Source organism: Gastrolobium bilobum, unplaced genomic scaffold, assembly GCF_033153095.1.
Source record: "Gastrolobium bilobum isolate Gb01-03AN ecotype WA unplaced genomic scaffold, APGP_CSIRO_Gbil_v1 utg20371, whole genome shotgun sequence".
Lineage (NCBI taxonomy): Eukaryota > Viridiplantae > Streptophyta > Magnoliopsida > Fabales > Fabaceae > Gastrolobium > Gastrolobium bilobum.
Window position 1 is genome coordinate 365,382 of NW_026898065.1, and position 12,397 is coordinate 377,778.

At 33.5% G+C, this 12,397-nt stretch overlaps 2 protein-coding genes across 3 annotated transcripts; both read right to left on the reverse strand.

The window, feature by feature from the left end:
- Positions 1-94: 94 nt before the first annotated feature.
- On the reverse strand, positions 95-3,400 carry LOC133312558 (WAT1-related protein At5g40240-like). 2 transcript variants are annotated; one of them, XM_061513777.1, is made up of 7 exons: positions 3,207-3,400; positions 3,050-3,115; positions 2,757-2,870; positions 1,980-2,229; positions 1,347-1,505; positions 1,115-1,266; positions 95-539 (listed from the first exon to the last, which is right to left on the reverse strand). In XM_061513777.1, exons 1-7 carry the CDS (start codon positions 3,398-3,400, stop codon positions 347-349), a joined length of 1,128 nt encoding a protein of 375 aa, XP_061369761.1. In that variant the 3' UTR covers positions 95-346. The 2 variants fall into 2 exon arrangements, with proteins under 2 accessions (XP_061369761.1, XP_061369762.1); XM_061513778.1 differs by having other exon boundaries at positions 359-534.
- A 3,108-nt stretch (positions 3,401-6,508) lies between these two features.
- LOC133312535 (WAT1-related protein At3g28050-like) lies at positions 6,509-10,084 on the reverse strand. The gene is made up of 7 exons (XM_061513751.1): positions 9,802-10,084; positions 9,643-9,708; positions 9,371-9,484; positions 8,583-8,832; positions 7,855-8,013; positions 7,623-7,774; positions 6,509-7,047 (listed from the first exon to the last, which is right to left on the reverse strand). Exons 1-7 carry the CDS (start codon positions 9,993-9,995, stop codon positions 6,855-6,857), a joined length of 1,128 nt encoding a protein of 375 aa, XP_061369735.1. The 5' UTR covers positions 9,996-10,084; the 3' UTR covers positions 6,509-6,854.
- Between the last annotated feature and the right edge of the window lie 2,313 nt (positions 10,085-12,397).

Here is a 12,397-nt window from a genome sequence, read left to right on the forward strand (position 1 = left end):
TATTTATCCTATACATCTATACATTGAGAATGACATGATACTAGACAGAAAAATGCTAGCTTTTCCATAAAACACTTGAACAAAGGTTGCCCCCAATTGCAAGCTATGTATCATTAGCCTTGCTTAATGGTGAAAGTAGACAAGAAAGAACTTCTATTCAACGAAATCCCATCCATTGTCTTATATCCAATGAACTATTGAAAATCTTCCATTCACTATCCTCTAGAGGGGAAACAACTTGGTTTGGAAGACACTTTCATATCACCTTTGGGAGACAATGAAACCACAGTTTTGTTCATCATAGCATTGTGTACTTTGCTGTTCTATGACCCAAACAAAGGGTTCATTATGGTTTGCTTGTCTTACAATAGTTTCTAACTGGATTCTTGTCAGAAGTTTTAGTTCTGTAGCTATGCAAGAGAGGAACATTCTCAGTAGTTGGTGATTCAAGGCTACCAACATCTTCCTCAATCTCTTCTGTTGCTTTGCCCCACAATACAGCATAAAGGCCAAATGATATTATTGTAGCTCCAACTATACTGCAAAATGAAGAAAGAATGTATGCAAATGAACAGTTCATCAAACAATATCATTAAATTGGACAGCTTCTTCTTCATATGACAATATTGTATCAGCAGAAAAATGAACTGATTCCATGACTTTTTGGAGCTTTTAAAGGGTTTTAATGATATTAACTAATTAAAATGGTATTTGATCAGTTGAAAATCTCAAATAAGCAAGAAAATTTCGAAAAAGTGGTTAGTTTCAGGTTGAGGATGAATAAGCACTCATGGTCACCTATTCAATGAATAAACAATCTACCGCAAGCTAGTTTTTCATTATGGAGTCATTCTCAGTTGTCTTCTTTGACACCATCATGGTTCTTCCTATTAACTAACTCTTCATTTTCCTTATCTTGTTTCATTCTAGTTTTTTCTAATTCACTTATGTCCATTACTACCAGGTTTTGGTTTCATTCATGATTATTTCATAAAGCACATGCCAACCAGGTATGATTTTGTCATAATGTAACTGCTGTATTTATCAAACACTTTTATATTCGCTTCCTTGCATTTTAAGCAAGAATCAAATGCAAAAACTGAATTAGCCATACCTTCCAAAGTGAAGAGTATCACCAAGGAACATAACTCCCATGGCAACAGCAATAACAATTTGGAGTGGCTTGAATGATATAACATAGACAGGCCCCTTTAAGTGCACTGCCCAGGTGTAAACTACATTGCTCATTAACTTTCCAAATATTCCCTAAGAATAAGAGAATGTGTCATCAATACACTACACAAGCTTAAAAGTGTATATAGCAGTAGTTTACAAGGGTATCTTACAGAGGAGACAATAGAGATCAGTGAAATATTTAGTCCTATTTTCCAAGCACTTGTATTTGGCACTGAGAATAAACATACAATTGTTGTTGTGATGGTGGCAGTCACGTCATACAAGAAGACCGTAGTTATTTCATCCGGGAACACTTTCAAGACTTCCACCTATTGAATGAATATAGGAATCAAAAAATTTAAGAACTTTTTGAAGCTTTCCATATAAAGAAAATTAAGAGAATAATAAAGTGCAAGAGGAAACCGTGAATGAAAAAATTAAGCTTATTCTCACATATCTATGATCTTGTGCTTCTATTTTATAAATTCTAAACTCTTCATGTTTCTACATTGGTTATCAATTATACTTGTTAAGAACCAATTCAACCCAAAAGCTTAAGCTGATGGGTGAGGCTACATTAATGGTTTTATATATCTTAACACGCCTCCTCACACGAGAGCCCACTGGGCTTGAAGGGTGGACAATCCACAGGCCCACCTACCTGTGCGAAGAAAGAAATTCCACTAGAAAGAAAGTGGGGGGCAGTGAGGATCGAACCCAGTACATCGAGGCTCTGGTACCATGTAAAGAATCAATTCAACCCAAAAACTTAAGCACTTACTTTAAGACAATTCCTAACCTACCTGTACAATGCACCAGAGTGAAGTCAGTACATATCCAGCTATCAGCAGAATGCCAGCAATGACCCAACTTGCATCCTCAGAATTAAGAATGTTAATCGGTTGTTGTTGAAGTGGTAAGGGAAGATGGTAATGACCATTGATGATTGATGGGCCCTTATACAAAGTCAATACAAATGCACCTGCTATTGATATTATGCTTCCCATTACCTTAGCTTGAGTACTTCTACTTTTTGCAGCTATTTTTTCCATCCTTAATTCCAGTGGCAATAGTATAAGAGAAAACAAAAATAAGTGGACAATAGACAGAGATATTCATAGTCTTTAATATTAAGCACTCTAAAACAGTAGTTTAAAACCATTTCCTTTAAAGATCTCATTGAGAACTAGTGAATTGGAGGATTAGTTAATTGTGTCAAAGAGTAGAATTTTGTCCTCCAAAGAAACAACAGTTTGAAGTAAATAAAATGTATAGTTGCTTACTTAGGAGATGAACAGCAATTAACATCTTGATTTTTAGTTAACTTCTCTTAAATCTTAGGAATATAGCATTTAAGTAGTGAAGTTCTGAAAGGTCATGCCTCTTTTCACATCAAGTGTGTGTGTGCTTTTTTAAGATATTGCGTTGCGTTCAAGAAAAGTAAACATGTAAAATAGGTTCGAAATTATTGCTAAATATTTATGTTGCAAGTAATTTCCTCAACTAGGAAAAAGAAATTTAAAAAACTTAGCCTAAATAAGTAAGAATTTGTCAAATATAATCAACAAAGGGAAGTGAACCTGAAAGTGACGGCAAGTATAAAGGTGAAAGCAGGTAACAGATTACAAATTGATGAAGCAAGTGTTGGAGAACTGTAACTAGTGCCAGCATATACTAGCATCTGAGCTGAACTTCTGCAACACAAACAAGGCCAACAAGTTCCAAAAAAAGATACATAAATTATCAGAAAATATAATAATATTTATAAGATTCCAAGGACCTTAATAATTAACATCAACACTAACTCAGAAAACTCATACTACAAAACCTCAAAAATTGTGGTCTAAAAATCAAGTTAAGTAAGTGCCTTTACCCTATCACCCCAAGAAGAACAATTTTGGATATTATGGAGAAACTGAGTGGAGGAGCCACTCTTGACCTGCAAAGAGACATGAAAAAAAAAAAAAAAACATGAAGGAATCATTACAATTGTAAACAAACTAACTGCAAAGTTAGAATTAAGGGACAACCTTCGATGGAAAATAGTAACAGGAAGGAGTATGATAGTAGCAACAGCATAAGCATAAGCAACAAAGACATGGTAGTTCATCCCTTGCAAGGTGGCTGCTTTGAAAAGAGTGAGTAAACCCATGTCATTGCATTCGTTGCCTATAATCACAACCACAGGAAGCAAATCCTTGTAAAAGGACCATCTTCTTGCCATATCCTTACGTGAATTCAATTTTTTGGTCTCACAGATCACAAAACCTTATTATTGTTCAGTTCAGGGATCTGTTGTGAAGTGTCTCCGAAGTTACAATGATGTTCCTGTGGATGTCAACTGCAATATTAAAGTTAAAGCTGCTAATCTAAAAATTTATATTATATGAATTTATGTTATGTCAAAGTTAAGGCTGCTAATATTATATTTATATTATATGAATTGATGTTATGACCATATCAAATTTTTGCAAGGTATCTTTTAGATTGCAAGTGGTGTTGGAAGTCTTAATTCATCTCATTAAATCTAAAAGCGGAGTCGGAAGTCTTAATTCATCTCATTAATCCAGTATTGGGTTTAAACCTTTTCACGCATTTCAATAGTTGCAATTTCCAGGAATCGAATCTACTATTTTTTGAGCAAGCCAAATCATAAGATGTAGTTAGATTGCTACAAAATCAATAACTTTTCGGATGTTTGGTAAAAGATTTTTTTTTAGGATTTCCGAGAATTGAAAGATGGTAATTTTATTTATCCACATTTTGTATGAGATTTTTAAAAAAAAATTGGGAATCTGATTTTCCTGGAATTTTCTGAAAATACGGGAAAATTTAACACAACCAAACATAGCATCAAGAAAATTAATTCTATATTCCCGAAAATATTTTGGCCTACCAAACAACTTTTTTGTAACATTCCAAGAAAACTCATTTTCTCACCATATTCCTGGAAATCATAATTCCCAGATAAAAAAAAAAACTTTTCCTCTACCAAACTCCCTGTTTAAATTTTGGGGTTTATACTTGATGAGCCTTGTTTCTCATACAGTGGGCCCCACAGATGATTTTTTATTTTTTATTTTATTTTTTAAAAAAAATGATACACTATTTATGTGAGGGCAGTAGGGGAAATATATATATTTACTGTAACATGAAAAGTTTTATACCCTTAAATTTTTAATTTTTCTATAGTATATAATATATTCATTTATATTAAAGACGTATGGATTCCATATGTTTTTTATTATTATTATTTAAGTGGGCATAGTAAACAATAATATAATATTTCTGCAAAGTTTTGTTGACAAAAGATCTTATCCATTTTTTTATATATTAATTATGTAATGATGAGATATGCGAACTGTTCGGTCCTAGAGAACCGTATAGTAATACCATAAGGCATGCGCTCAGAGATATCCTATAGATAGGTACCTTGGTTGGCTTATAGCCAATATCCCAATCACTGCGCACAAGCAATAGACTTATAGCCGAGACGTGGGTGTGTGCACAGTGTGGGCAGGAGTAGTAAATGAGTTCAGAATGTGTACCTGGGGTCTTAAGCCTTGTATTTATAGGGTTTACCTCTTGGGCTGTGTAGATCTCCCAGTTAGTGTAAGATTCAACTACTCAGATTTAGGGATAGGGGTTCTATCCTCCTTATCTTGACTGTTCCACACTGTTAGGATAATTAGGTCATTATCCATTAAAGGATTCTTGGGTAGGTAGTTAGGATATGGATAATATTCCATAACAGTTGCCCCCCAGCCCGGTATTGCGAAGCTCGGAATGTCGGGATGTTGAAGTACCATCTCAGACTCGGTCTTGCCGAGGTCATTCATTATATGATGTTCCTTAATGATCGTGTTGAATAATGGAATGAGAATCCGACATTCAATATGTCGGGTGAGCTATGAGTCTGGTCCAAAGAATTTTTCTTTTCTTGTTTTGCCGAGATCTTATTTTGTCGTTTCTGGCCGTGGTGTCAAATCGGCTATGGATAAGGTCAAGTCTGACCTCTTGTCATATTGACTTGACCTTTCGCTTCCCACCTGCAGTGACGGTTACGGCGTTCCACGTGTCTCCTGCCCATTTGAGGGTCATGCATCGTAGGTAGTGCGCCGTTCTGAGCCTGCATACGTGATGATTGCGCTCATTAAATGCGTGGGGGGTGATTTTACCCCCTTGTCCTTAGCAACTCAAACGTTTGAGGCCCTTTCACATTCGCGCCTAAGAATGAGATCGCCTTTATATTTTCCTTCTCGCGTTTGTTCACAACTTTCACATCTTCGTCTCCATTTCTGAGCATTTTTGTTTCTGGCCATTTCTGTTTCTGGGCATCTCCTTCGAGTGTGTCTCCCAGATCCATTGGTGTTTTTCTTTGTGCAGACCTTCGAAGGGTTGAGTTTAGCTTGCCTTTCCTTCATTTCTCAATATTCAGGTACTTCCCTTTCCTCTGTTTCCTTTTGCTGTCAGTTTATGTAGCATTGCAAGGTTTTGTGCTTCTTCATTCTCTGTTAGGGAGGGACATTGAGTTACGCCCCTTCGTCATATCCCCATTTGAGCATCCTGAGGAAAGGGTTTCTTCCCTGTCATTTCTCCTGGCGCCGAAATGAGTGCCCCTGGTCCTTCTTCTGGTTCGGCTGCTGGCTGAGGTGGTGGAGAGGACATTGATGAAGAGATGGTGAAACAATTGCCTCGGTTAGTTCAACACTGGCTCTTTGGTAAGGAGTACACCGAGGAAGAGGCGCCAATGTTCGGTCCTAGAGAACCGTATAGTAATACCGTAAGGTATGCGCTCAGAGATATCCTATAGATAGGTACCTTGGTTGGCTTATAGCCAATATTCCAATCACTGTGCACAAGCAATAGGCTTATAGCCGCGACGTAGGTGTGTGCCTAGTGTGTGGCAGTAGTAGTAAATGAGTTCAGAATGTGTACCTGGGGGTCTTAAGCCTTGTATTTATAGGGTTTACCTCTTGGGCTGTGTAGATCTCCCAGTTGGTGTAGGATTCACCTACTCAAATTTAGGGATAGGGGTTCTATCCTCCTTATCTTGACTGTTCCTCACTGTTAGGATAATTGGGTCATTATTCATTAAGGGATTCTTGGGTAGGTAGTTAGAATATAGATAATATTCCATAACACGAACAACAATGATAAGTGACCCCTTCAACAACTATGGAGAAGTTGAGTGAGAAGGGAGAAGAAAATGTGTATTTGTCATTAAATTATAATTATGATATATTTTAAATTAAATTAAAAATAAATTATTTTAAATTAAAATAGGGACATGGAACTCAGTTCTTGTCCAAACAAATTAACTTACGTTTATATTTATCCTGTACATGTATACATTGAGAATGACATGATACTAGACAGAAAAATGCTAGCTTTTCCATAAAACACTTGAACAAAGGTTGCCCCCACTTGCAAGCTATGTATCATTAGCCTTGCTTAATGGTGAAAGTAGACAAGAAAGAACTTCTATTCAACGAAATCCCATCCATTGTCTTATATCCAATGAACTATTGAAAATCTTCCATTCACTATCCTCTTAGAGGGTAAACAACTTGGTTTGGAAGACAACTTCATATCACCTTTGGGAGACAATGAAACCACAGTTTTGTTCATCATAGCATTGTGAACTTTGCTGTTCTATGACCAGAAAAATGGATTCCTTATGGTTTGCTTGTCTTACAATAGTTTCTATCTGGATTCTTGTCAGAAGTTTTAGTTATGTAGCTTTGCAAGAGAGGAACATTCTCAGTAGTTGGTGATTCAAGGCTACCAACATCTTCCTCAATCTCTTCTGTTGCTTTGCCCCACAATACAGCATAAAGGCCAAATGATATTATTGTGGCTCCAACTATACTGCAAAATGAAGAAAGAATGTATGCAAATGAACAGTTCAGCAAACAATATCATTAAATTGGACAGCTTCTTCTTCATATGACAATATTGTATCAGTAGAAAAATGAACTGATTCCATGACTATTTGGAGCTTTTAAAGGGTTTTAATGATATTAACTAATTAAAATGGCATTTGATCAGTGGAAAATCACAAATGAGCAAGAAAATTTCCAAAAAGTGGTTAGTTTCAGGTTGAGGATGAATAAGCACACATGGTCACCTATTCAGTGAATAAACAATCTACCGCAAGCTAGTTTTTCATTATGGAGTCATTCTCAGTTGTCTTCTTTGACACCATCATGGTTCTTCCTATTAGCTAACTCTTCATTTTCCTTATCTTGTTTCATTCTAGTTTTTTCTAATCCACTTATGTCCATTACTACCAGGTTTTGGTTTCATTCATGATTATTTCATACAGCACATGCTCAACAGGTATGATTTTGTCATAATGCAACTGCTGTATTTATCTAACACTTTTATATTCACTTCCTTGCATTTTAAGCAAGAATCAAATGCAAAAACTGAATTAGCCATACCTTCCAAAGTGAAGAGTATCACCAAGGAACATAACTCCCATGGCAACAGCAATAACAATTTGGAGTGGCTTGAATGATGAAACAAAGACAGGCCCCTTTAAGTGCACTGCCCAGGTGTAAACTACATTGCTGACTAACTTTCCAAATATTCCCTAAGAAAAAAAGAATGTGTCATCAATACAATACACAAGCTTAAAAGTGTATATAGCAGTAGTTTGCAAGGGTATCTTACAGAGCAGACAATAGAGATCAGTGAAATATTTAGTCCAATTTTCCAAGCACTTGTATTTGGCGCTGTGAATAAACAAACAATTGTTGTTGTGATGGTGGCAGTCACGTCATACAAGAAGACCGTAGTTAGTTCATCCGGGAACACTTTCAAGACTTCCACCTATGAAATGAATATAGGAATCAAAAAAATTGAGAACTTTTTGAAGCTTTCCATATAAAGAAAATTAAAGAGAATAATAAAGTGCAAGAGGTAACCGCTAATGCGAAAATTAAGTAAGTTTATTCTCACATATCTATGATCTTGTGCTTCTGTTAGAGAATAATATAAATCATTAAAAAGGCTTTCACCCAACACCTTAAGGTTTTGGGTTGAAATGGTTCTTAATATGGTATCAGAGCCTCAGTGACCATAAGGTCACGAGTTCGATCCTCACCGCCCCCCACTTTCTAGTGGAATTAATTAAAAAGCATTAAAAAGGTAAACCAAAATTGAGCCTGTGCAATATCCACGCTTCAAGTCCAAGGGCTCTTGCGTGAGGGGGTGTGTTAGAGAATAATATAAATCATTAAAAAGACCTTCACCCAACACCTTAAGGTTTTAGGTTGAAATGGTTCTTAACAGCTTCTATTTTATAAATTCTAAACTGTTCATGTTTCTATATTGGTTATCAATTAAACTCTTTAATTTCTATAAGTATACCTCTTACTTTAAGACAATTCCTAACCTACCTGTACAATGTACCATAGTGAAGTCAGTACATATGCAGCTATCAGCAGAATGCCAGCAATGACCCAACTTGCATCCTCAGAATTAAGAATGTTAATTAGTTGTTGTTGAAGTGGTGAGGGAAGATGGTAATGACCATTGATGATTGATGGGCCCTTATAGAAAGTCAGTACAAATGCACCTGCTATTGATATTATGCTTCCCATTACCTTAGCTTGACTACTTCTACTTTTTGCAGCTATTTTTTCCATCCTTAATTTCAGTGGCAAGAGTATAAGAGAAAACAAAAATAAGTGGACAATAGACAGAGATATTCATAGTCTTTAATATTAAGCACTCTAAACCAGTAGTTTAAAACCAATTCCTTGAAAAATCTCATTGAGAACTAGTGAATTGTGTCAAAGAGTAGAATTTTGTCCACCAAAGAAACAACAGTTTGAATGTAAATGAAATGTATAGTTGCTTACTTATGAGATGAACAGTAATTAACATCTTGATTCTTAGTTAACTTCTCTTAAATCTTAGGAATATACCATTAATCTAAAAAAGATTGATTAAATTTAAGTAGTGGAGTTCTGAAAGGTCATGCCCCTTTTCACATCAAGTGTGTGTGTGCTTTTTTAAGATATTGCGTTGCGTTCACGAAAAGTAAATATATAAAAACAGGTTCGAAATTATTGCTAAATATTTATGTTGCAAGTAATTTCCTCAAATAGGAAAAAGAAATTTAAAAAACTTAGCTTAAATAAGTAAGAATTTGTCAAATATAATCAACAAAAGGGGAGTGAACCTGAAAGTGACGGCAAGTATAAAGGTGAAAGCAGGTACCAGATTACCAATTGATGAAGCAAGTGTTGGAGAACTGTAACTAGTGCCAGCATATGCTAGCATCTGAGCTGAACTTCTGCAACACAAACAAGGGCAACAAGTTCCAAAACAAGAGACATAAATTATCAGAAAATATAAGACCCTAATAATTAACATCAACACTAACTCAGAAAACTCATACTACAAAGCCTCAACAATTGTGGTCTAAAAATCAAGGGAAGTAAGTGCCTTTACCCTATCACCCCAAGAAGAACAATTTTGGATATTATGGAGAAACTGAGTGGAGGAGCCACTCTTGACCTGCAAAGAGACATGAAAAAAAAAAAAAAAAAACATGAAGGAATCATTACAATTGTAAACTAACTAACTGCACAGTTAGAATTAAGGGACAACCTTCGATGGAAAATAGTAACAGGAAGGAGTATGATAGTAGCAACAGCATAAGCATAAGCAACAAAGACATGGTTGTTCATCCCTTGCAAGGTAGCTGCTTTGAAAAGAGTGAGTAAACCCATGTCATTGCATTCGTTGCCTATAATCACAACCACAGGAAGCAAATCCTTGTAAAAGGACCATCTTCTTGCCATATCCTTATGTGAATTCAATTTTTTGGTCTCACAGAACACAGACCTTATTATTGTTCAGTTCAGGGATCTGTTTTGTAGTCTCTCCTAAGTTACAATGATGTTCCTGTGGATTGTCAACTGCAATATCAAAGTTAAAGCTGCTAATCTAAAAAGTTATATTATATGAATTTATTTATTAAATGATAATTTTAAATTAAATTAAAAATAATTTATTTTTATTTATTTATTTTAAAAAAATATTTTGAAGGAGTTTTTGGTAAAATTATTTTAAGTTTAGCATATACTTTTTGGTGATAGGATATGATTACTATCAATTAGTGTTATTACCAATGTCACTATCAATTTATTTCACTTATAGATCGATTATATTGATCCAACCGTTACATTTATTTCTTCCTGTATATAATTATGATTCCTTATGTTTAAAGTTATGATTTTCTATATTTAATGTGAAAATATTAAATATGAAGAAATATAATTCCTGAATCAACATAATCGATCTAATGATAAAATAAATCAATAATGATATTAATAATAACATTAATTAATATTAATAATATCATATCTCTATTTTTCTTTTTGTACACCATGTTAACAACTTTTGTCTCTTTGTGAACAAGTGACACAACATGACAAAATAAAATATTATTTGTTTAGTTTAGTTTACTAAGAAAAATAAAAATAGGATTTAATTATTCTCATATTATATGAAATAATTTATCTTTTATATATATATATATATATATATATATATATATATATATATATATATACCAATGTATAAGGACCACATGAGCTCGTGTAAGAAGAAAAAAGAAAGAAAAAATATGGGTCTCATATATTTTTATATATACAGGAGATAAAAATTATTTTCTATAATATCAGATTTATTAAAATCAATAAAATATCATAAATAGTTTTGTTTTTCATTTCTTTAGCTAATAATAAAAGAGAATGGTGATTACCAAAAAAAAAAAAAAAATGGAATCGTTTGTTTTAAATAAAAGTTTAAAAGATTGAAAATGTAATGTGAAAAGAATCTTCTGAGCAATCATCATGAGTGACACAATTGTTATTCTAATGTATTAGACGTCATTCGTGATGTATGGTATTAATTGGAAAATGATTAAGCAGGCACAACTGCAAAAATGTTCTAAAATTGGGGAAAATGTATGTCATTTTAGATGATATAAAGTTGTATTATTTTAATTAAAAGAAATAGATAAATTATAGAGAAGAAAGAGTGGACAAAAAAAAATAAAAGTGTGGGTCTCACTTTTTTATAAGAGTGAAATGACATAAATTATGTTATTTAAAAGGACAAATATTTTTCTTTTCGTCCATTTTTCACGGTTGCTTCGCTTAATAATTTAATCATTTATTATTAAATGATGGTAGTTCAGTTAGTGTCAAGAAATTGAACAAATGAAAGTGAGAATATATGTTTGATCCTCTCTAATACCGTTTTTTATAAAGGGTTAAAGTTTTAATCCCAAGACCAGCCTCGAATCAAATAAGATACGAAGTGATGAACCAATTGGAATATCTCTAAAATAAAAAATTCACCCTTTTAAATAATTGGTTTTGTGATATCACATTAAAAATAATTTTAGTCTGTCTTATACTTCTATTATAATGTCATGTAATTTTTTTTTTTTCATATTACCATTGACCCAGGGTCCAAAAGTAATAGAACAACCTTAGTCCACAGTGTTTATAATATTCAAATAAATCAAGTGATTTATAGTTTGTGTTTTTCTCACCTCAAAGAGATAATTATAATTAATATGAAATTTTTTTGTTAAAGTAATATGTATCTTAAACAAGACTAATGTGTTTGTTATATAAATAAGGGTGTAAATGGACAGGCTGGACTGGGCTTTGACCTTTCTGACCTAAGCTTACGTAAAAAAATATTCAACTTATCTGGCCTATTGGTTTACTAAAGGCTTTATTTATAGACTAAATCTGGCCTATTTTTAAAAATTAAAGAGCCTTATATGACCCGTAGGCCTTCCTAGTGAAATATTTTTAAAATTTTAAAAATATTTTTAACAATTTTTAAAATATTCGCTTGACATTACAAGTCATTAACGCGTTCAGAAATTGCTGCATTTTTTTACACGAGATATAAATTTCACGAGTGAGCATTAAAAATTTTACAATAGTAAAAAAAATAACTATAAAAATATACTGAGCAAAGTTTCAATCATGCATGCATTAGTACTTCTCATAATTCATAAAAAATTACAAACAAGAAAGAATCAACATAATATCCTAGTTCTATAATGTATATCATATACCCTAAAATAAATATATTATATTATATTATTTTAAAAAATTAAATAAACCAGCCTACAAGGCTTTAGGCTAGGCTCGACAAAATTGACCTATAGCCTACT